This window comes from Falco punctatus (genome assembly GCF_963210335.1).
Source record: "Falco punctatus genome assembly, chromosome: 4".
Lineage (NCBI taxonomy): Eukaryota > Metazoa > Chordata > Aves > Falconiformes > Falconidae > Falco > Falco punctatus.
In genome coordinates, this window is record NC_137583.1 from 74,821,866 (window position 1) to 74,848,347 (window position 26,482).

Consider the following 26,482-nt stretch of genomic DNA (forward strand, 5'->3'; position numbering starts at 1 on the left):
TGAGGTCAGATTTTGGGTTTAAAGCAAGGAAGAATGGGATCTCCTGAGACCCTAAGTAAACATGAGCATTGACAGCAGATATTCCATGAAGTTCATTCAACTGGACAGAGACTGTTAGCCAACATTCAACCAGATGTGTTTCTTGCCACATAATTATAATAACAATTATTTCTTGTCTTTCAGTTACAAAAAGAGAAAATCTTCGGTATATTCTTTTGTAATTGTTAATATGCAACAGGAATGGATTTATAAATACCCAAAGCCATTAAAGCAATTCAGTTTGTTCGTGACTTGTACAATCATATATCACGCTCTGAAACTTGTTTTGGAGAAATTGTTACATAATTGAAGGATAATTAACTGGGCCTACTCCAATAGCTCCATTACAAAACAAGAGTGAAAAAATGAAAGCTGCTTCAAAACTTACTGAATATCTGTTCTGGCCTTCAGGGTATTTTTTAGAAAGCCTGACAGTCTGTGAGAATCCATTTAATGACCTTGAATTTGAAGTTGCTCCATCACTACTAGATTTTGTGCCATTTAATCAGTTATATCCTCAAGAACATCCTGCAACACAAGTGACACAAGGTAATTCAAAGCTGTTAGATAAGGGGATATGAGGCATTAAAAGCTTGGGGCTGAATTTTTAAAACATGCCTCTCCTATGTGCTTGGGCAACTTTGACACACACAGCTATGCACATCCAAAAAAAAAGGGAATACACTAGACACTCTTCAGAAAACTATAACATGAAGCATTGCTCCTGAGAGGTGAGCTTCTAATGTTAGGTCTGTAAGTGAAGTAGTAGATTAATGTAGAGTATCTGATAGCAAATAGAATGTAAGGAATCACTCCATTTTCAATAGATTTAATACAACTGAGATAGGCCTTTCATCTCTAAGAAAATCATAAAAAAAAATATTTCCATTGTCTTTCTTTCTTGTTTTTTTTCCTCTAAATATTATAGCCTTTATTGATGGGAACAGAGGAGAAACAGAAGTATAAGATTAGGTGTCTTTAAAATGATAAAACAGAGTGAAATTTGTTTATTTGTTGGTTAAAATTCTTCACTGATTTTAAAACTGTGAACAAACATGTAAATAAAGCAGAAGTGCCTGAAACAGCAATGTCCATTTTGCAGATTGACATTCTCTGAGTCTGAACTTCCACAGCTATTTTAAGAGCACTGTGTGCTCCTGAAATCTGTAAAGTATGATGAAATGTGATTTAATTGACAGGAGTTTGGTTAATAAAACTGAAATGTCAGGTTACTTAAGATTAATACGTGACTTACCTTTCACTGACATTATCAACAGTAGTTCAAACAGTGAAAGGGCTGAAATTTGTTTTAGGTAGTATTTGTTCTCATTTTAAGCTGAAAAGCATAATAAAATAATATTGTGTTGGGTAGTACAGTTATCTTTCACAGCTGTGAAGGAAGGAAGGTGAAATAAGGAATTTAACAAAGGTAATGAAGACTAACAGTCAATGAAGACAGTTGACTGGTGTGAACAGAGCATGTACTAGTTTTGCTGTATCTGAGTTTCTGGGAAAAAAGCAGATGAGGTCTCTGGGTTGCTGTTGATCAGAGAGCAGAATAAAATGTTCCTTTTGAGGACCTGGTGTAATTTGGTGTATGTTCACACAATTGCAAAATTGCAAGCAATTGAATTAGTCATCTTAAGGAGTTTCTGCCTGCGAGCACAGATGCAGTAATAGACATACTCCAGCCCATCCAAATAGTAAAGCAATAACTGAGTTTCAGGACGAGGATGGGCAGATGTTTATGCCCATCATCTCCATCCTGAGAATTCCTGTCACCGTGGTTTACAGCTGTCAGTAGAGCCAACGTTACTGATCAGCAGATGCTGAGGGAACAGCTACATAGAAAGATCATATTCAAGACTGGATGCATTTCAAGATGAAGACAATGTACTTAGCAGTGTGTTCAGATTCTCCCTCCTTAGCACTCTGTAGAGACTTTGGAGCCCCTGAGAGCTGCACTCGGAGCCCTTCTTGGTGCCCTGCATAGTTTGGCTGTCACGGTGCTGGGCTTGGGGATGCACTGTGAGGTGACTTTCTTTTGTGGCTATTGAGGAGACAAGAAGAGAACATGCACAATGGCATGGGATATCAACTGATTATTCAAAATATACTTGTTCTTTTACCTTGTATTTATATGTTGGATGTTAAATCTCCAGAAATAGAGGGAAGTTATGAAATACAGACTAAATAACAGAAGAATATACTAGACTAGAATTTCACATTTTACTTCATTAAAAATAGTGAACCATACAAATAATGAGTGCTGGTGTAATCAATTTGATAATATAGTCATATAGATCAATGTCTTTACTTGCCATTTAGTAACACTTATTGTTTTGACACCATTGTTTTCACAGGCAGTGCTTAACATTCATCTATTTATAAATAAACACACTGGCAAACCCATACATTTCTGCATATTCTTTGTAATAGGTATTACAGAAAATTGCTGGGTGAGAGATTGCTAAGGTAGCAGAAGAAAAAGATGGTTTATATAGCAGCATTTTTTCCCTGCTGGTAGGTACTTGGACAAGATTTGGCTTTGAAGTAATAGCAGGTATAAGACTTACTAGACCTGTTTCATTTTCCATATTGGATACACTAGAGGCACCTGAATGGGAGAGTATTGAAGTGTTGAAATCAAAAAGATGCAAAGAGCCAGTGTGGCCATATTATCAGAAAGCACGCAGCTTCGGCCATTTCCAACCACAGTCATGTGCCTTTCATCTTTTATTTGACTGGAAAGCAGGCTTTTAACTTACTCTGTTTTGACTTTGTACTTATGCAGCAGTAGCATCACACAGTGTTGTCCAGCGTTTTTGCATGTAGGAGCTTCCACTGTGCCATGTTGATTGTATCAATGTGTTCAAGGCGCAGCTTGAAGCAGACTAAGAATGCCTCTGAAGCAGACAATGAAGTTATGTTTATCAGTGAGCATTTTCCCTAGTATTGTCTCAGACCTGGTGTTACTTAAATGTCCCAAAACTTTTGACAAACTATAATTGTATTGCATGTGTGTAAAATAGCAGTGGAGCATTGCAGTAAGACTCGACATTTTCTTAGGTATTAGAGATGAGCACTAAAATGGGGATCACTTTCTGCAGCCCACAAAAGGTAGGGGATACAGGCATGTCAGAAGCATGGTAGGAGCACTCTGAGTTTGTGTGTGCACCCAGCCTTAGTTTTTCTCAGGGACGTACTCAGAGCTGGTTCCTCTGGTACACCAGCAACAGTGTTTAGGAATACTGGTGTTTAGGTCACATTTTGGCTTTGGAAATTATTTCCTTCTTCTTAACACTCTCCCACTTGGTCATTCATCTGGGTTCAGATGTGCACCTTGTGAGTTTGCTGAGCATTGTGGAACAGACAGGATAAAATATGATTCGGCATTGTATTTTTTTGAAGGCAAATATTGTGACTCAGAAAAAAATATAGTCAGGAAATGCTGGAAGTTTTGTAAACTTTATTTGCTCAAAACCAAACAATCTAGTCTGCCTGTCAGCAGACATGTACTTCAGTGCCTCTGTATGTGCTCTAATTCAGGTATTTTCAGTATGTTCTAAGGTTGTAGAGTAACAAACAATAGCCATCACCTTGTTTTATCATGTATTTTATACTAAAACCAACAGAGATGGTCTGGTATGTAGTATGGGCAGTCCTACTTTGAAAAATATAGCAACACAGAAGCATTCGGTTTATTGATCCTGTCTCTCCATTAGTTCCTATCTCACCTGTCTTTTTCCTCGGCACTATAAACAGTGAAGCACATCAAAGACAGTGCCGGAAACATTCATAGTAACTCTGAGACCAAATCCCACACAACAGAAGAGCTATTGCAAATCATATGTTTTTCTTCTGAAATAAGAGCATTTTTAAGTGCAGTCTTTGGATCAAGATGATCTTCATGTAATTTATGCAATAGCAAATACAGTCCTACAAATACAAAAGTCTTTTACCAGCAAGATCAGTGAGTCTTTCCCTCCCTCTAACCTCCCATCAGTGTAATGGGCAATCCAGTGATGTAGGGGAGATAGGGAACACGCTGTCAGCAGCCTGGATGAATTCTTCTTTTTTCTTTCACATATGTTTTTACAATTAAGTCTACCTTACTTATGAACTAGAAATTGGAACAGGTTCTTCACAGAGCTTTCCCAAGCTGCATGCCACTTTTGCACTCTGCTGTTGAAAATCTGCTTTTACACAAAGTAGCTCACTTCGACTAAAGAGAGCTGTGAACTATTAAGAAAGTACAAAAATTAGGGCATAAAAGTAAGGAAGTGCTGTAGAAAAGCCTCTGAAGAACTGCCCCAGTCACAATGCAGTGACAGAATATTCCCATCTTGGGATCATCCTGAGGGAAAAATGAAACCTCATGAGAAAGGTAGAAAAATTCTGGCTTGAAAGGATCACAAAGGATTAAATTAAAAAGCATGAAAACATTCAGAAGTTTAATGAAATGACTGAGTCAGTAACAGTCCATTTCTTTGGTCCTTCTGGCACATTTCATTTTAAAAATTAGATTATTTGTATTCTCTCCATATTCAATAATTCTCTACCTATTTTATCATTGAATTACATTATGTTTCCTAACTGTACCTTTTTTCCTCAGGGTGTGGCATTTACCCTTTTTTGTCCTCAATAGAGCTTTTTACACTGAAATTTTGTTCTTACCTCCTGGTATTCATTTGTGGTGTTTTACATAATTTTTTCTGACGTTCTATGAATGTGTATATGTAGTGTTTCTATAGCTACTAGAAATGAATCTTGGGCTCAGCAAATTAGCACAGCTAATGAATAATTGTAAAAGCTAGCTAGAACTGTATTTGCCAGAGACCACAGAAAGGCTCAGACAAAAGGTTTGTCAGTGTTTAGTTCCTTTTGGGGAACCAATTTTACAAATGTTGAAGCCAATGTTACCTCACAGCTTGCAAGCCTGAATTCTTAATGTATGCCCCTGTTGAAACCACTGGACAAAGACATCTTCAGGTTTCTCTGTTTTTGACTCCATGGAACAGAATGTTTCCTTTTGGTTAGAGGTTTTAGGACGGAGAGGTTACTCTTATTCTGATCACACCCATATAAAGTTAGAGAGTACTAGAGACAGCTTGTCTAATATTGATCTTTACAGTATTGGAGGGAAACCTATTTTCCCAACATTTTGAATTTTCAGAAGTAGACTCATCTTTTTGTGTTCTCCATCAGTCTGTATGAAAAAAAGATAAACCCTTTTGGTGTTTTAACAAAATATTTAACACTATTTTAGTGAGAATAGAATAAAAAAAAAAAAAAAAAAACAAACAAACAAAAAAAACCCAAACACACAAAAGAACAAAACCCACACCTTTTTTTCTTATTATTATAAAATTTGATAATGTAATTTTGAGCAGTCTTACAGTCAAGGTGGCTAAGACTTCAGTGGTCTGTGTAGACTTCTTAAGGAGTAATGCATATGAAATTGATTTTATCTAGGTTATTGTACATAGTAACTGAAAATTGCCTGCTTAAAGTGCAATCACTATCTTCATTTCTGCAGTGCTTGCAAGTACTCATAGGGAAAAAATGCAGGTATGCTGTGAGGTTATCTACCACACATTGAACTCTGGCATCCCCCGAACAGTCCAACAGATCTTTATGAAATAGCAGCAGAAACTATTATTTGTTAAAAGTCCATTCTCTTCTTTTAACCAAAATACCCTGTGGCTGGAGTGTAGCTACACAAACAAATTTATCCCTACAGACAAAAATAATCTGAAGACTGTCTTTCTAACACCACTTATTGTACTGTCATAGCATATTACAAACCCCTGCTCCCCTGTATTAAAGGAGGAGTTGTGGCTTTTTTTACTTTATGGTGAAAAATAACTTACAGAAGCAGGTTTTCACAGGAAGGATTTGAACACTGATAAGGGTCACACTGGTCACTTTCCTTTTAATCGAATATAAAAGAGAATTACATGTGGTGTAACAACTGCAGAATAAGCATCGTTCCTCACTCATTGGTTGGCAGTTCCATCATCCCTAATGAGAAGGATGGTTAAGGGACATCCCCCCTGTGAAGAGATGCTTGGTTTCCACTAATTCTGGAAAATACAGAGTAATAAATGACCTGAAAATTAGAATTTTTAAAAAAATTATTTTTTCTTTTCAGTGGATAGTCAGTGAAGTTGACAGGACAGTGGAAAGTTTTTCCTAGCTTTAAAGTGGGAAGTTTTTACTAACATGCTTTACTGGGGATACAAGCTCCGCCAACCTAACCCAGAACAGGTTTTGAAGTGATTAAAGCTTGGAAGTCAAAAAAATAAATTTCTCCAAATTAATGTCCTAATCTGACAAGGCTGATCTATTTCCCTTGTCAGTTATAGGTGTCAACAGAAAAGATTTGAAAAGATTTCAGTTTTTCCCTTAGCTGTAAACACTTAATTCATATTCCAAGATGAGACTCATATCCAGACTGAAACATCTAAGTTTGCATGTCTAGACATGAACTATTGACAGGATTCACCTGCCTGAGTTTCCTCACTTAGTGACATTTCCAACACCCAAGGATATTCCACCTGCTGTCAAGGTGCCTCTTCTAAAAACATGTAAAGTGGGGTCCAGTGCATCAGAAGCCCTGTGTGGATGTCTTGATAACATCTCAATATGATAAGGCATCTCAAAAGGCACTCAAAATTCTGACCAGCACAGGCCATTTAGTGTAGAGAACAGCTCATGCTGCTCCAAAGTAGATCCCAAGTGCAAGTTTGGCTGAACCTTCTCTCCCAGCCCACTTGCTCAGCTGACAAGGCATTAGATGCAACTGCCCTTGTCAGCATCTAAGGTTAAAGCTAGCGCATAGGTAGGAGATAGGATCTAAAGCAGATTGATGCTCTTACAGAGCAGTACTAAGTACATATCAGGTAACACTGGATGTGTGTGGGCAGCAGAACCAAGCCCCAGCACTCGACTGGCTGTAATAGGAGAGCCTAGACAGTGCACATTTAGACACCTGTCCTTAGGTGAAATGAATACCTTTCTAAATGTCTGCACTAAAGACTGCATGGGTTTGTGCTCAGTATGACTACCTTGTTAAAGTCATCTTCTGTTACTCAGCTGCATGTAGTGCTTTGGCAGTCCATGGGAGCGAGCATCCTTGCAGGGATTTCTGCCTCACTGCTCTTAGGAAAACTTTTCTTGGAGCTGGTAATGAGAACGCCCTCTATGATGATGGAAAGCGGAGTGTAGAAATGTTCTGTGGGTGCTGAAGGTCAGCACCCGTTTTCTAGCTTTTCGTGCCCTGGTATTGAATCTGTAGTTGGATCTTTTCGTGCCTAATCTGAGCAAGCTAATGGAACTGTGCAAACTTACTGCTGTGCACACATAGCAGGTGACTGTACAGCCTGATGATGTACCATAGTATGTTTCTCAGTGGCCTCAGATAAATCTGAGGGTACGATTTAAAGCTGATGATGCCATTTTATTGGTATTTTTTGTTTATAAACAGATAGGTGTTGTTACAGCTTTATCAATTCTATGCCATATCACATACCCATGGTATGTATGGTACATCATTATTTACATCAGAACCGATGTTGTGCAAAACCATAGCTAGTGAAAGTCCATTCCTATAATTAAGGTAAAATTAGTGCTATACTGGCAATCAGCTGACTACTACAGCACTGCCCCAAGTAAGAAAGCATTGCAGGGATGGATAGGAAACTTAAGAAAACCAAAAAAATCCTTTTTTACTCTAGGTTAATTCTGTATACAGGATATATAAGAAGGACATGGATCTGTTGGAGTAAGTCCAGAGGAGGGCCACAAAGATGATGAGGAGGTTGGAGCACTTCACCTGTGAAGACAGGTTTAGAGAGTTGGGCTTGTTCAGCCTGGAGAAGAGAAGGCTCCACTGGGACCTTCTAGTAGCCTTCCAGTACCTAAAGGGGGCCTACAAGAAAGCTGGAGAGGGACTTTTTAAAACGGCATGTAGTGATAGGACAAGGGATAATGGCTTTAGGCTGAAAGAAGGTAGATTGAGATTAGATATGAGGAAGAAACTCTTGACTATGAGTGTGGTGAGATGCTGGAACAGGTTGCCCAGAGAAGCTGGCAGTGTTCAAGGCCAGGCTGGATGGGGCTTTGAGACACCTGGTCTAATGGAATGTGTCCCTGCCCCTGCAGAGGGGTTGGAACTAGGTGATCTTTAAGGTCTCTTCCAACTCAAACCATTCTATTATTCTGTGATTCTAAAATTCTATGTTATAGCACTAAGAGGATAATTTGGTTTATAAGTATTCTGTCTCTAAACCAGTCTTTGTCTTGAATCACTTCAAAATCCACCTGGCAGTATACATTTCCTGGTGCCTCCAGGCCAGATTGCCAGCTTTGGACTGCAGGCAAGTGCCTGCCCATTCTAAGCCAAAGCGTACTCCTCCGTACACACATCCTGTGCTGGAGAGATTAAACCCCAGAGGAAAATCTTCTGAACAGTTCCAAAAATACCATCCCTCTTCTTATTCTTCTCTGCCAAAAGAAATTACTAATATTTGCCCTATGTAAAGGCTCCAATAGCATTGCTATTTGGAACTCAGCTGCTCTGAGACGAAAAATCCACCCAATAAATCCAATAAAAAGCACAGAAGAACAAAAAATAGGGTATTACTCTAATACACTTCAGGTATGTGAGCATGCAACTGTCACGCAGTTACAGGGAGACGGACAAGATCATCTAGACTGTATGTATTTTCTTCTCTATCAAAAATTGTTATGGTTCTATAATTAGATCAAAAAAGTCAGGCTTTCTTCAGCCTGCAAGTGGTGCCAGGTGTTATCAGCATGGAAAGGCAAGACATTTAAACCACTCAGGCAGGTGAAGTCACTGTCACTGATACTATTTTCCTGAGTGCTGATAACAGTTGTTCAGCTAATCCAGTTCATAGACTGCTTTGCTATATTGTAATGATATTTTTACCCCTGGAAGAAAGCCATATGCTATTGAAATTATGCTTGATAATGTTTCTGTACCAGTTCTGCTTCAATTGACCTGACTGTGGTGTTATCAAAATGTTCAGTTTATAGAACCTAAGCTGTATTTGGTGTCTCCTTGATGGAAAAGAAAAATCAGCCCCTAAATGTAGTGACCTTAATACATAAGTTATAGATGACACTTTTCTTGGATGCAAGAGGGAGCAAATTAGCTTTGGGAGCTCACTTTCTTTTCACTGCTATTTTAAAGCTACACGTTGCTAATGGACTGTCCTTCGCTTCTGCACAGAGCAACCCTTGTGTTTGACCCCATCTCCCTGGTGGCAGGCTGGATGCAGGCTGGTGAGTGGGCTATGCAGTGAGCTTGTATTAACATAACTCAGAAAGCTACCATTCCCATTTTTAACATAAAGCCCTCAAACCCAGAAAGATATAGAGAAGCTAAAAAACCAGCTGTCGACCAAGGAGGTGCCGTGTCATACAGTATGCTGACAACTGGCCTACTGTCGTGTAGCAAAACCTTTGTGCTTTACTGAGTTCAGGTGAAACAGGGACAAATTCTGACTGGGGAAGTTGCAAAAAGGGGATCCTAGTCTGCTCTGACTAGCAGGTAGCCAGGCCTTGTCTACAGTAACAAATAATTCAGTATAGCAGGAGTGGATCTGTGAACTGAAACGTTGGGTTTGAGACACCTACAGCCACCTTGTTGTTTGGAGATTTTGCTTTGGACAAGTTTTAGGCTGCTCACTTGGAGCAGATGTCCCCACCATGCATATGGCTCAGAAGTGTTTGCAGGATAAGTCATTAGTTTAGACGTTTATGTTTCCATTAGTGGTTGGAGCACATTTGGCATGCACCCAGGGCAGGCTTCTCCTCTAGTTTCCTTGAAAGAAAGCTAGCTCCATGCACCACAGCTGCTCCATGAACCAAAACAATGTGCAGGAGGTGGAGAAGGCTTTTAGGTTTGCTTCAAAAGCTCGCTACTGCTTTGATCCAAAATACTAACACAGAGACAGCCACACTCTCTGAAGAACTGCTTGAGGCCTTTTATTTCTAGCGTAAGTAAAAGAAACATTAAATAAAATGCATTGCCTCAAACTTATCTATTTTAAGTTTCTCATCTCTGCACTGCAGTTAATTTCCTTTTGCCTTAAGATTCTTGAGTGTCTCGTATGAGGTGGCCTGGCTGAAATGTTTTGATGACAGAGGCTGTTATACAAGAGTAATGATTACACTGAAACCCTAAGTTCTAGAATCTGATAAAAGCATGTCAGCAGCTTTTGGGGTCCCAGAGTCCAACCAACCCCAACAGCTCTTGACAACTCAAAAGACTAGAAGACTGAAGTCTTATTTCAATGACAGCAGGATGAATGCAAACATGGGGATCCACAGATGTGTATGGGAATACTAACTCAGAATTCCCAACTGCTTGTTTTGCTTGCAAATAAAGGGAAAAATAAGCTTAAATTCCACTTAAAACTGTGGCACGATCAGACAACATGCGGCCCTTGCCCTTCCACCAGTAACTTCGTAAACCTTCATAACCTGCACACTGACACTCGTTGTAAATGGAATTCAACCCAGTGCACAGTGCTAGTCAGGCTCCTAATTTTTGCTCAAGGGAGAGCAAAGAAACATAAGCAGGTTTTCTATGCAGGGTTGAGTTTCATCCAAAATTAGATTCCAGTGTCACATGGTTACATTTCAGGGCAATACAACTAATTATCAAGTGCAGGTTCTGAGGAGAAATGAGGTAGCTTCAGAAAATGTCTTGGTGAGCAATCAGTGTTAAAAAAAGAAAAGGATTTTTTTTTGTTGTTGTTATTCAAGATATGATAAATTTGTGACCAGGAGTGTAATTTCTGAATAAAGAAATATATGAAATGGGCTGAGCTTGTGTATGTTGTATGAATATCTTGTTTGCTTTGTCACTTTAGTTTTCCATTATTTTATTGTATCCTGACTCCTTTTTGTTTATGGGAAATATAAGCGTGATATTAATTTCATTATCCTATTCTGCATGCAAGCGTGTATTACATTTGCAAATGAAGAAATGGAAAGGAGAAGCAAACTCAGTAAAAGGGTTTATTATGCATGCATAACCAAGCGAGTACTTGTTTTAGAACAGTACATCTTGAACAGTTGCGATAAGGATTGCCAGGATTTAAGTATGAGTTTGTGAACAGAAATTTTTAAAAAGTAACTACTATAGAAATTTCTTCAGTTCATTGACCTCTGCATGATTTATCTTGAGGAGCATGACAAATTGTGATATTCATTACTAGACTGAATTAAAATCTGAAACAGCAACAAGGGTTAAATATGGGTATTATTAAAATATGTAACTTGTCATAAACTCTCATTATTGTAAGTAGCTTCTTCTTTTATGGCATCTTAAGTAAAAATAAAAAGAACTGCAAAAAGATGTTTTTCAGCACTAACCATAAAAACAAAAATCTTGAGAAAAAGAATTTTGTACATTCAAACTAATCTAAAATACTTGTTCCTGTAAAATCTGCACTTTGCTGTAAATTCCAAGATATTAATACTATGCATGAAGTGATGGAACCATAGCTTTACTTGAAGTGATTTGTGAAAATGCAGCTCATTAGCAAAGCCAAGTTGGTAGCAGAGATAGTAGTAACAGTATTTCTCCTTATGGGATAGTATAATGTAGCAACATTATTTAGATTTAGTGATGCCAACTTCTGTTTCTTGTAAAGTCACACTTACATATCTGAGCACTGTTTCTAGTTCATAATGCAGGTGGCCTATCCTCAGTGACACAATGCTATATGAAGGATACTAATGTTAATCATAAAATTTTTACCATAGAAGCTTGGTTGTGTAATGGAATATTGTGACTTGAAATATCAGTAGCCATTTCACACAATATATTTCTAGATTATATTATAGTTATGTAATTACAATATATGTGATATATATTAATTTAAATATTAATGATATAGTAAAACCAATACTGGTAATGTTATATTTAGCAATATTATATTAATATTAGCATTAACTTGATATTATATATAGCCTTATATTTTGATTATACTACAGTACTAACGATATAGTAGTATAACAATATAATGTAAGTGATATGTATATTAGATGGAACTATAATATAGTTTCATAGTTATATGTACTTTACAACATGAATGATACATACTATATAAACTGAACAGACAGAAAGATTGAAGCATGTATATCAATATACTTGGGGGGTTGGGGGTGTCACCTAGGTAATATAGCATGAAGTTTTTCTTTCTTTCATCTTCCATGGTTCTGTTTTCTCTTTCCTCCTTTTCTCTGGTGCCTTGTCATTTTTTTTATTTATTTTCCAACCATCTTCATTTTCTTTGCTGTATTTTTCTGTGCTTTCTAGATACCTTCCCTCACTAGAATTATTGGGGATGTTTCTCATGCAGTTCACTGGGCTAAGACTGGAACATGGGGTGCTATTTCTGGCACAACCACAAACCTGCAGGCAAACCTTACTCATGTCATCTCACTGCTTGCTTTCACTTTCTCCATAGTGCTAGAAGCATATAGTATTGTACTCTGTCTTCCTAGTGATTAGAAAAACGACGTGAATAAATGCAGTGCCATGTTCCCAACTTGATCAGAAAATTCACCTGTGGGCAGACATGTAGGAAGGACCAACAACTTTGTGAGGAATTGCTTAGATATTTAACTTCAGAAAGGGGCATCCAAATCCCTGAAGGAAGGACACATAAAGCTCCATTTTTTGTCTTGGTATTTCCTAACTGTCTCATTCAACATGCTGGATTTATGCTGGGCTCACAACAGGCAGCTGTGATGCCTAATGCAGCTCTGCGGGTTCCTGGATGCAGCAAGGTGCATACAAGTTCAGTGGTGCAAAGTTGAGTATGGCGAGGCTGAAGTCCTAGCACTGCATCCAGTGCAGAAGCTAGTCAGGCTTCAGAATGATGTTTTGAATATTAAATGTAAGCTTATGCAACCATATGACAAATAGACTTGGAGATTAAGACAGAGATGACCATATAAATCACTTACGGACATAGTTGCTTTTCTATTTCCCTCTATAAAACATATATAGTAATTTTGGCAAAACTTGTCACAGTTATTCTACTAGAACAGAATAGGTCATTTTGAATAAAAGAAGTCTTGTACTGAATTCATAACTAGAATTTACTCTATAGAGGTCACTGAATATTGTTGAGTGTCCAGCATTTAAGAACCGTGTTCCTCTCAAACAGGGAAAAAGACAATTTGCAGGACAGCAATAGCTGCCAATATGAAGTTTGGCTCTCACCTTGTCACCCCTGTCATAATGAAGAAGAAGGCCTGATTGTTTTTAAATCGCTATAGACTTGCCTCCTGAATGGTCTAGTCATAGTCCTAATGAACTGAGTCACAACTTCTGCTTTAGTAATTTCATATGGCAGAGTACTTGTATAAAACAAGGAGGAGAATTTTTCTAAATACAGGCAATGAGACCTGACAAAAATGTTATTCCCCAGACATTTCTACGGTGCACTTGTATTATTCCCCACCTGTGTGGGGGCTGATTGTAAATACTTGCCCTCCTGAGAGTGCACGTCCTGTCAGACAGCTGTTGATACTAGGGTGAGCCAGCTCAGAAGAATCCAGCTTCACATTAAGACATCTAATCTTGTAATGGCCAATTTTCTGTTGGGCTTTCCTGACAGTGTAACAGAAAGCTGCTCAGGGCTGAAAGTTAAGTGCAGTAGACCAAAATCACCAGTGATGGAAATGTACCAGAATAGGTTGCTTTAAACCAAAATGTAAGCAGTGAAGTGTCAATGAGGTGTATACGAAATGGTGTTTAGAGACTGAGGCAGTGGAAAGTTTGTGCAGAAGGGAAATAATTAACAGAACACCATATAAAATAGCTCCCCTAAGCTTATTAATATACTTGCTGGCAAAGTTGGGGGGTTTCCTGCCCATCCACATTAACTCTTTGTTAAAATGTTCATTCATGTTCTAAGTGGCAACTCAGTCTGAGCTATTAAATAGTTTAGAAACTACATTCACATCGATTATGGGCATATACATGGTACACAAAACAGAGAGTGTCCCCTGGACCCTCTCATGCTATAGCCATACTGTGAAGTCTCAATGTACTAGACGGCTACATTGCTGCTAGAATCATAGACTCATAGAATACCTCGAGTTGCAAGGGGCCCATAAGGATCATCGGGTCCAACTCCCTGCTCCTTGCAGGACTACCTAGAACTAAACCACATGAGTAAGAGCATCATCCAGATGAAAATTACTCTTCGTTTGCTTCTGCTTTCATACATACTGTTACATAACCAAACATTATTCTAGTGAAGCCAGCAGCAAGCCAGTGATATTATAAGCAGGTTTTTTGTTTGTTATATTTTATTCAAGAACAGGCAGTTTACTATGCAGGTTTTAAATACTGGGAGGAAATGTCTCATCATTGCTTCACTGAGTCATCTGTAATCAAGAGTTAGCGAGCTCACATACCTGTATTCATATTCATTAAGGAAATGCACCATCAAATCTGTTATCTAATAAGACTGTGCACTGTTTTATAACACAAGAGGTTGTGCTAGCAGGTTATCTAAAATCAAAGTTAAATAATTCTGTTCACTTATGTAGCATTAAAATCACTAAATAATCAGTGCAGAATCACGGTTCAAAAATAAAGAAGAATCCATAGAGTTTGTAATGGATATAAATTGAGTCGTTTTTTAAGAAGACTTAGTCTTAAGAAATGTGACACAGTAAGGCAGGAAATTTAATGACGGTACTCTTGGAGTTGAGAACTCCCCATTTGTATTTATAATATGTGATGGTGAAACCAGCAATATTCTTTCAAGTTGAGAGATGCCAGCCTAGCTCATTTTTCTGAAATCAAGAACCTCTAATGTTGCCCTATGTTCAGTAAATTCATGGAATTAATTGACACCCCAGGAGGCCTTGCGACACAGCATCAAGAGGTAATCAGCTGCTTGAGTTGTTGTCTCAGGAAGCCTCAGGTCTCCACAGCATCACTAGCAGTGCTTGTTAGATATGGGTAATGTATTCCCAACCAATACTTGTGACAGAATTAGCTCTGTGTTATACGGTTTATTCGTTTGAGGAGAGATGAGGATGGATCGTCTTTTATTTGTGCAACAAAATATCTATTTAAGATTTTTTGTGCCCCAGACACTGACATATATATTTTAAATAGGATATTGTGTTCTACAATGCTATTTTGAATGCCAACGATCGTGTTTGGTGAACTCAAGAGCACAATAGATGTTTGCTATCTATTTGGTACCTTATTACTCTGTTACTCAAAAATATCACAGCAGAAAAAATGTAATCCTTGATTTTAAGCAGGCATTCTTTTCCTTTTCTACATCATGGTTTTTTTTTAAACCTGCCTCTGCAAGAATATGCTCACTCTTGTAATAATTTTAATAATCTCAGGAAATCTCCCTGGATCTAAATTTTATCTTCTCTTTTGTTTGGTTTGTTTTCTTACTGATTATGATTTTTATAGCTGAATCTTATGCTCCCATTAGAATTAGTAGCAAAACTTCCATTGACCCCAGCTACACTGAATTGTGCTACACCCTGGGCTGGAGATGGAGGTGACTGCATCTCTGGTTTGTTGCTACCCAGTTTCAGGTAAGGGATGTCACCAAGCGGTGAGGATTGGGTGGAACATTGTAGGCAAGCATTTTTAGATAGCCCTTCATGCCCTGTAGAAATATGTCCTTACCCTGGGTGAGAGAAGAGCAAGTTTCTACAGTCAACAATCAAGTATTCATGTTAAATCTTTAAGTATGTCAGTTGCTACTGTCTTTTGCTTATGGACATATTCCTAAGACTTGCATTCATCACACAGAAGTAATTTTGGAAAGTTTTTCTCTTTGGGTGGAGATGTTACTATCAGGCTATTATTCCTGCATGAGAACTCTTGAGCATGGGATGGCAGAAAGCTTTACTTTGGAAATTGCCTTAATGGTGCCATTAATTTGCAAGTTAAGTGCCCAGTTGTATGTAGATGTAAAATCATAGAATCATTGAATGGTTTTGGTTGGAAGGGACCTTAAAGATCACCTAGTTCCACCCCCCCTGCCATGGGCAGGGACACCTTCCACTACACCAGGTTGCTTGAAGCCCCATCCAGCCTGGCCTTGAACACTTCCAGGGATGGGGCATTCACAGCTTCTCTGGGCAACCTGTTCCAGTGCCTCACCACCCTCACAGATGAGTTTTAATTGCCAGGTGTGCTGCAGTCTGGGTTTCAACCCATGAGCATTTGACTAAAGAGCTAGGAAAAGTATTCCTTCCTTCCTTCCTTCGACCCTCTATTCCACCCTTCCTTTCACCCTCCTTTCCTATCCTACCTCCTCTCTCCCTCCCATGCATTTTTTCAATCAGAATGCAAATCTTATACTTTCATTTGGCAGATGAATGAAAGGATATTTTTTTTTTTTTTTGCTTTAGCTCAGATCAGTGGAATTGTAGCAGGTACAAAACTGCAGAGTTAAGAAAGAAAGTATTTAGAAGTTTGCAGCTCACTTGAATGCATGTGTGGAGGGGCAGAGGAAGAGGGATATATTTGTGTGTAAATAACCTTCCTTTTTGCATTTGGACTTTAGAGCAATTTGGATTCTTTCCTTTTCACTTGGATAGCCTCAAGTGCTGAGGAAAGCCAAAGCTTTCATAAATAAATGTTTTGGGCTTCTGTTGAAAAAGAAGTGCACAAAGGGATGCATGAAAAGCTAATGTGCAGAAATACCTTGGTTTCTGGTTAAAAACATGTCATCAAATGCTACAGAATGCAATGATGAGGCAGTACTTTCTGGGCAAGATTTAAAAGAAGGTGGGCAGTATAGATGTAATTCACACGTATGATTGATGCTTACCCTGTAAGACGTTTTTCACAAGTAGATTGCAAACATACATAATATAAGAAAATAAATTGACTGATCTGGATTTACTAAAAGTTTATTAGTGTTTATCATAAAATTAACAACTATTCTCTGTTGCTATGCACAATAGAAACCCACTGATATTAGACATCATATTGCATTATTTATGAAATTGAATTAGTCTACATGAATTGCCTTTAATATTATGGTATCTTCAAAGAAAGAGTCAAACAATATTAAAAAAGAGAGGATGTAAATGTTTAATGTTATTTGTATTAAAGACTATAAAAATCTATCTGATATGATTAGCCTATATTTTATGAAAAAGGCACTTCGTAAAAAAAAAGGTTCTAACAGCCACAGATGAGTTGTGTGATAACTATTCCTATGCTCATAACAAATGCTGTATTTTCTTACAGTTACTGCATGATCAATATCATTATTGTAAAGTGCTTTTAGCTAACTCAAATATGAAAGAACTGCATATAAGTTAAATTGTGTTGTGTTCTATAGAAGAAGGTTTTAGGTCAAAATGTACAAAGACCTTATATCAAGTACATTTCATCTGGAAAGAGATGTCAGTCAAAGAAATACAACTTCATACAATCTATTAAATGCAGTGCTGGAACATGGGTTGTACTCTAAAAATTGCAATTGGAAAAAATGAGAATAGTAAGAGATAAATGGAGGACTAACTCTTCAGATTAATTGATAATACCTCGCTCATCAGAAAAGAGGTAAAAGAAATGATCACTTGAGAGGAGGAGAAAGTAGCATGGTATAGTGAACAAATTGAAGGAATTGACTTTAAATAGAAGGCAGACAATAATGTCACAATCAGATTCACTGAAGGACTCACATTTGTGCAGAGAAGCAGGACTGTAAGGAAAAAGTGAGTCATGTATTTTTTTTCTTCTTCTGCATAACAGGAACTTAAAAAAAAAAATTCTATTCTATCTGTATTTAAGATAGTAATAATGAAATGTAATTTCACTGAACCCTTACTAGGGAGTCTAGATTTATAGCAGTCACACCAGTCGCCATATCTGCAGAGTAGCTGGAAGCATTCTGACACTTCTATAACTGTCTATTTTTTGAGTCTTATCCATGAGGCTTTTAGAATTTGCTTTTAAATGCCAAGAATATAACCCAAACAGTAATAAAACCACATTCATTTCAACTGTTATCCCAGAAATCCTTTCAGCCTTTACAGCTACATCACAATCCCTAACAGTTCTGATACCCTTTGTGCTCTCAGGTCATCCTTTCATCACATCCCTTCATCTTTTTGAGGCTGTTGCTCTAGTTACAGAATGACAGCTTTTTTTTTTTTTTTTAATGGCAGTGTTAATATTTGGAAATTATTACTTATTTACTTTATACCTAGGAAAGACTTTAATAACTCAAATTATAATAAAATAATCGTAGTATTAATATAGGACATAGATTAACAATGAAACTCAGGCATAAAAATCAGGCAGCATCACATATCATTAAACAGATTTAGTATAATTGTAGATTTTCCTGAATCTTCAAATCAAATGAGTTTTCTATTAGTACAGCCAACCAAACCACATCATATATACCCCTTCATAAACATATCATGCTCCATCTTAAAATGACACCCCCTACTTCAATGTGAAGATTGTTCTTAAGTCTGTTCCACTGATGATGAGAAACCTTCTGGATTCCAGCCTAAACATAGTGAAGGCTTTATGTACCATTTGATCTTTACACTTGAGTGTATTTCCCTCTCTCTTTTGGAAATTCCACATTTGCTGTATTCATTTTATATATATATATATGTATGTATGTATGTATGTATGTATGTATGTATGTATGTATGTATCTCACTAGTTGGTTAATACATGGGAGCAGATCCTTCATCATCTTCTATTTCAGCCAGGGGTTGCCATGACCCAGGTACAGGACCTTGCACTTGGCCTTGTTGAACCTTTGGAGGTTCACAAGGGCCCACTTCTCAAGCTTGTCCAGGTCCCTCTGAATGGCATTGTGTCCCTCAGGCGTGTCAACCATACCACTTAGCTTGGTGTCATCTGCAAATTTGCTGATAGTGCACTCGACCCCACTGTCTATGTCACTGATGAAGATACTAGATAGTACTGGTCCCAATACAGACCCCAAGGGACACCACTCATCACTGATCTCTACTTTATCTCTTAATTTTCTGAGACTGGTGATTAGTTTTCTTTCCCATTTATGTTATTTCCATTCTAGTTCCAATATCCTCTTTGAGCTGGTTATTTATCCTAGAACTCTTTGTTTCTGCACTCTGTCATTCCAGGCAGTTTTGTTTGCTTAAAGAAATTACATTTTCCTAGTTACTTTGTCATGGTTTAACCCCAGCTGGCAACTACGCTACTATAAAGAAAACTCTCTCTCAGCCAAAACCAGCAGATAATTCCTTTTAGCTCTTTAAATATATCCCTTTGCACTGAAAAATGATCTAAACTCTCAGAATCACTTTATTATATATTTCTTTTAAAATTAAATGGAACAAATACAATTTTGTATGTAACTTTCTGTTAGGTACCTAATTACCTTTGCAGGTGAACTCTTGATCACATTTTCAGAAAATCTAATAGATCCACCTGCCTAAGTTCCATTGATTTCTGAAAATGAGGGGAAAAATGTTGAATCACATTAAGATATTTGAAAAAAAGCCCTCTATATCGACAGCAAAGATTTTTAGTGCTTATACGCTCCATTTATAATGTTGAAAAAGTGTTTAGAAAATCTCAAAGTACAAGTCTGTTATAAAATTAACAGAAGCAGCAATGTGTCTTAGAATATAAAAGCTTTGCTGAAGGTCTGAATAGACCTGCTCGTGTTTTTCTTTGAATTCATATGTTCTATAAGGCTGGTTCCAATCAGAAATGATGATTTTGATAGTAATTAAGTTAGGAATAGGTTTATGACTCCTTAAAGTTACAGCTCTCTATCTGTCCTATTAGTTCCAGCAGGTTTGTACTCTGAAGGGCATGTAGGACCTGCTAAAAGCATCGCACTTCTCAGGTCTCATCACTCTAGTAGCAAATGGAAGTGCATATAATTGAAAATGCTGCAGTAATTGGCTGAGCGTGAAAAATATTAAGATACATTTATTTTCAGAAGTTAGGAGCTGCCCTCTGGTAAGTCAGCTGAGAATCACAGTATTTACTGCTTTTGAAGAAGAAAAAAATCCTTTGCAATAGAGAACTCTGTGATTCCTTACTGTAGATCTCACACCGGTAGAAACTATGCATAGGGTTTTCAAGGTGGAGAATGCAGAACATGTGTGAGGTAAATGACAGTGTTCTGTATTGCTCGCTATTGCAGCTGAATAAAATCACTTGCTTTTTATTCTCTCCAAAGCTAAACTTCCCTACTTTAGGTAAGACAGAAATTTCTTCTCCAGGGGAAAATTGAGAGCATTCAGAGTAAAGTTCATTAATTCAGCTATCCTGATGTTCAGTTGTATATCTTACTATCAGGACATTTGTGGGGTACTCAAGTTTCACACTGCACACAAGTACTTTGATTACTTCCTGCATTCTATCACCTCCCTGCTGAATTTTAGAGATCTTTTAAAATCTATTAGGCTGTAGCAGCAGAAGAAAAGATGTAAGGGCATAAAAATTATGTGCAGTTATTCCAAGAAGTGGTGAATGAGCACTCAAAATTAAAGTTCTACAGTTGCACTCTCTACCCATCGACATGCAGGTCCTGACCATCCAGAGACCTTCTGTACCAGCCCAGGCAGTTCTACAGATTTCCTTTAAAAAATGTTATTTACAGTTGCTCACAGGAATGATCCAATGACAATATGAATTACAGACTGAAAACTAGTTTGCCTAATTCAAGCATGTAACCCACTTTCAAACCTTTTATCCTACTGTCCTGCTCAAGGGTCTCCAAAGTACGTCTACATCTTTCTCAAATTTGGGGACACTATTTATATAATTATTATATTTATATAACTTATGTTTCTTTTTGTTTGAGTCTATCTGAAAAAGTATAGGGCTATGTTAAAACTGCCTGGGTGGTTCTTTTGTGGCATGATGCTCTGTGTGTTTTTATGGCATGCAAGTGTTACTTGCCTTGGAGAAGGCCATGAGATGGGGATGCCTGGGAGGATGCAGTTTGATGGTTGTTGGAACTATGTGCAGGGCATGGAGAGCCTTGTGAAGTCTCATCCTTGCTGCCTGTAGAGTGTGGTCCCTGAACAGAATGATATTTTAGAACTGCACTCATTTTTATCTCGAAGAGAACTAACAAGTTTACTCCAAAATGAAAGCCTGAGAATGAACTATCACACATGGAGTGGGCATGATGGAGGGCCAGGTTCCAGAAGCCAAGTTATTTGCTGGTGTACAGGTACCCAATAGTATTTTACAGCTGATATTTCACCAATACTGAATCAAGTGGAATCATTACCCTCAGCATCTTACATATAACACTACTATTAACATGTCAGAATGTGATTTGCCTTGACTTTCATTGTTGACTTTCATTTAATTTCTTTTCCACTCTAACCTGCTGGACCTTTTCCCTTGCATTTGTGTTTACTCAGCTATTCACAATTTAGTATTGGTGAATGCAATTTCCCCCTCCAAAGTGCAGCACTTGACACACATCTTATTGAATTTTATCTTGCTGATTTCACACCGTATCTCAAGATTCTTACAGTAATTCTGAATCTTGGTCCTGGTCCCTAAAGCATTTGTGTGCCCTGTGCTGTTCATTAGTATCATTCATAGATTTCATATATAATCACAGTTCATTTTGTCATCCAAATCACTAATGAAAATGTACTTAAAATTCTTAGATGTAGAATACAATTCTGTGGCTTATTCATGTGCTTATATTTGTCTCACTTCTCTTTTAACCTCTAGTCTGAGAATCCCCAAGAGGCACCTCAGTATTTGCATCAGTATTCAATACTTGCATTCATATTTAATCTGGTTCATGGAATTATATTTAAGTTATCAAACTCTAACAACTCTGATTACTTTTGTCCCCAAAGAAGGAGCCGTCTGTCCCTTACTGAGCTCTGCATTAATGTGAGTTAGCAGTAAAGTCACTAATTATATTTTTCTTATATTCTATCTACAAGCACAATGCATTTACTTCACTGTATTTGTAGAAATCCATGGGTTTGTAGAAAACTGAAAGTTTTACTGTATCTAGTGACCTACTCTTCACCTTAGTCCATATGAACATAGCAGATACATTTACTATCGGTTACTGAGGAAGGCAATGTGGTATTGTTTTGTCTAGATCAGCATACTTTAATGGCCATGCAGTCTATTAAATATCTGTTACAGACTCTGGATTTTATAAATGATTTCTAATTGACTAGGTGTCAGTGGCAGCATTCTAGAAAACTCAGTTACATGGGATTTTTCATTGATTTTCCCTATATTAGAAAATGAAATGTCAGATACCATTAATTGCATTTTCACAATAAGAAGCATACTGCAAAAGTAGCTGCTAAGTGAAAATACTTCCAGCCTAACATGCAATAGAAGTATTCTTTTTAAATTAATCCAGTCATTACAGTTATGTGCCTCTGTGGGTCAAACTGATGTGAATGTAATTACAATCTATAATATGGAACCATTTTGCAGGCTTCTAGGAAAAAATGCATCCATTTATCATCATACATCAAAAAATGTACTCATTGATCCTCGTACAGTACACCATCTGCATCCAGCAACACAGGAGGTGGTTAACCCATGGTTTCTGGAGTTCATACCTACAATTTCTACAGATGTAGTTCTACAGATTTTCTTTCACGTGATGACATTTGTTATGCCAGAATTGACCACTGGTCTCTATAGTCCTAGGGAGATATTAGCAGTCTGGATGTGAAAATTCATTTGACTATGCACAATTTACTGTAGTGCTAGCAGTTCTTATGCTTTTGTAGATGAAGAAAAATCCATGACCTTTCTAAAGTATGTGATGTAGCATTCAATTTCCCTGCATCTGATCGATAAGCACGCAGGAAATTATATCTTTTGCCATGGTAGACAAGCATAATTAAGCAATAAGGCAATGGAGGCAGTTGTGATTATCTTAGGATGCACCTGGGAGCTGCCTTGTTGCTATTTTAAAACATCTTTATGCTAAGGGAACTGTATTAATTTCTGCTGAGAAAGATAAAGTTGGCAGTTTGGAATGCTCACAAGCAGCAGTTTCAGTTGTGTTTCACAGAGAGTAATGTAGTGTGTTCACCCCAAAAAACTAGGCTTCTCCTTCAGCATAGCAAAGATGGAGCAGGCTGTAAACATTTAACTGACGGTTCAAACCTGGAAAAAACCCAACAAAAACAACCAAAAAAACAATTATGCTTTGGCTGGCTTCCAGTGAGTGCAAAACTTGTGTTTTTATCAGTTTAGAATAAAAATGTATTGCCCCCAACACTTGACTTCCAGGGAAGACATCTCTGCATAATTAATGCTATTGCATCCACATTCTAATTTATGCATTTTAATTATACCAAAGGCCCAGTGAATAATTAATGCTAGCAAAACAATGGGTCTGAAGCATAAGCTGAAAAGTATCACTTCTTAATAGGCTTTGTAGATTTAAATAACTAATGACTAATGAAAGCTATTTAACTATTTGATTGCAAGAATATTTCCACTTGATACAATCAAGTATCAACTACCATTATTGAGCAGCCTCTCAGGTGGAGCAATGTTAGCTCAGGCTACCTGTTTTCACAATTGGCCAGTCAGAGTGTACCACAGTATGCTAACCCACCTGATCCATATGCATGCAGGGAAGAGATTTATTTGGATGTTTGCCCTGTGGGAGGCACTGACATGTCATTGCCATCATCTGTAAGATGTAATATCAAAATTTCAGGCACAAAATTCCTCTTTAACCTCCTGTCTTCGATCAGGTCAATTCATGCCAGTTTCATGGGGAGATTTAGAATTGAATATAAAGAAATGCAATATAGAATTCATTATCTCTGAGTTCAGCAATCTAAGAATTAAGGATGTAGACCAGGTTAGTAATTTAGAGCCTTGCAGTGGTCAACAGAGAGAGATTGCACCTTTGGAGAGTTCCATCTCATCCTAAACCAGATTTTTTAAATATATGGAATTAATAACCATTTGGCAGTAGCCATCATTTTACTGTTTCTTACACTTAGGATACTGCCTTAGACCATACGCCTAACTTCTAGACAGTGTAGTTAGGTGATGTTAATCTCACTAGCAAGAGTAGCCTCTAAACTACCCTGTGAGAAAGACCTACTTGCACTGACCTGAGGGCATAAAGACCAGGCCAGAGCAGAAGGACTCACAGCACAGAGCTCTCCAAAGCTCCATGTGTCACATTGACAACCAGCTTGATTAAGTCTCAGACTCAAAACATGTGACATTCGTTAAGAAAGCCCTTCCCTCTCTGAAAGGCTCAAAATGTATGTTCCTGTTGTTCTGCTGTGCCCAAAAGCTTGCCTCCATCCTGGTGTGGTCCCTGGAGCAATGCTGGGCACTGTGATATGTGATGAGCAGGGTGTCCTAGATCTGCAGTATGTCCTGGGTTTGGTGTGCTCTGTGTTTGTCATACAAAAGGTGGCAAAAGCATGTAGACAGCACTGACTGCATAGCATGGAGAGACTGGTGGCAGAAAGTACCCATTTCTTCAGGTGAGTAAAGTGATACAGCAAACGATGAATTACGTTGGTCCTTGGCAGTAAATTGCATACACTCAAGTAATATCAAATTGTCAATGTGAATATAAAATTAATATTCTTACCAACATTTTTTTTTCATGTTTTGCATGTCAGAAGTTTGATCTTTAAACTTGAATGTGAAACATCTAAGAAAACGTTATAATAATAACAATGTAAAGAAGGACTTGTAAAAGGACAGGTTGGTAAAGGCTACTGCCAATTTTGAATATCAGGCCTCTTAGTGCATTACTTGGAGCTCAGTAACTTTTGGGTCCTATGTTTTAAGTTTTCTCTTTTTACCTAATGTAATATATTGAAAACAACGTCCCTGACTCTCCAGGGCACCCACATGAGTCACTAGGGAGACGTGCAGGGGCACTGTGTATGAACTGATGGTGTTTTCCCTGTTTTCAGCTGTGTTTGCCTAAGCCTGGACATGGACAAGTACTCTTATCAGTGACTGCGGTTTGTGGTTGAGGGGGTGACAATTCCATTCAGTTTTGGTGTCCTGGATGGTGTGTCCCCTTATGCAGATGGGAGGAAGGGATGAGGTGGCATGGAAAAGGCTCTGGTTGAGGGGGCTCTGCTCCAGAGAACTCTCAGCCAGCCATAGCCAGCTGCTGCCTGGCCCTGCTGAGTATTTCATAGAAGGCTGAAAGCAGAACACAAAAGAAAATCTGCCTTAGTATCTGACTGAAACTGGTTTCTTACTTCAGAGCAATAGTACTGAAAGAGCAGACACACATTGGTGCAAACTGGGAGTGCTGTTAACAGACTGACCCTGGTGGTTTATGTGTTCTTCATTGCTCAGCTCCCCTGCCCAGGAGCTGGGCAGTGTCCCAGTGGTATTCCTCTGCACCCCATTCCTCTCTGCTTTTCGTACTGAGTACCTCCAACAAGTAGCAAGAATAATCATTCAAGACACGCTACTATCTTATTAAATCCAGTTTAAGACCGAAACCTCCTTAGCATGTACAGGGTGGAGCCCAGTGATCTAGCAGTCCTAGCCAGTGTAGTGTTTTTAATGTGAATGATTTAAAAATAGCTGCTGAAGCTCATGATCTCTAGTAAGTGTCTCCCTTTGCTTCTGCCTTTGCAGGACTATGCTGAGAAGGAGAAAGCTGCAGCCAAGGCTCTGGAGGATGTGAAGGCTAACTTCTACTGTGAACTGTGTGACAAGCAGTACCACAAACACCAGGAATTTGACAACCACATCAATTCTTATGACCATGCTCACAAGCAGGTAAACCTGACAAATAACCATGCATGCTACAGCAGTCCATCTTCCTTCCTCATTGATTGTGGGAGGTTTCTGAATTCACTGAAGTAGAAGACAATTCATCACTTGATGTTTTAAATTTTAACATGCTGTTTTTCATTAAAATAAAATGTTAAATATTCATTGCTTTAATCTTCACCACAATTTCCTTTAAGCCACTCTGGCCGAAAGATCTCTATCTATGATTTTAGATAGGTGTTCAATACCAATATTCATACTGAATTGTATATATTTAATTGTGGGATTACTTATAAATTAGAGGGAGGGGGAAGGATCACTTCCTCAAAGGGCCAGGTTCCTCTTTTGGATGCAGAAGGCATATGACCATGCTGTTCAAGCTGGTCATGCTGTTTCAAGGACAGAAAAACAGGTGTTTTTTTTAAAAAAGCATATGTTTCTGAACTTGAAATTGTGTCTCATAACATTTTTCAGGGTGGAATACATTTTGTCTTGTATGCAGAACATAATATAAAATAATGACTATTATTGAACAAGATATTAGATTCCTGAGAAAAGATAATACATGCTAATTTTTTGTCATTGGTTTTGTATCAATATTATCAGGTCTATACGTGGTAGGTGTATTAT

At 37.9% G+C, this 26,482-nt stretch overlaps 1 protein-coding gene and 1 long non-coding RNA gene across 5 annotated transcripts in view; one reads left to right on the forward strand and one right to left on the reverse strand.

Moving 5' to 3' along the window:
• The window catches only part of ZNF804B (zinc finger protein 804B), a 272,987-nt gene that overhangs the window by 180,695 nt on the left and 65,810 nt on the right, over positions 1-26,482 (forward strand). For all 4 annotated transcript variants that reach the window (XM_080385535.1, XM_080385536.1, XM_080385537.1 and 1 more), the window contains exon 2: positions 25,715-25,858. In XM_080385535.1, coding sequence (XP_080241661.1) covers positions 25,715-25,858 — 144 coding nt within the window. The remainder of the gene's footprint in view (positions 1-25,714; positions 25,859-26,482) is intronic.
• The window catches only part of LOC308063085, a 384,803-nt gene that overhangs the window by 129,240 nt on the left and 229,081 nt on the right, over positions 1-26,482 (reverse strand). The gene's annotated exons all lie outside the window — the stretch shown is intronic.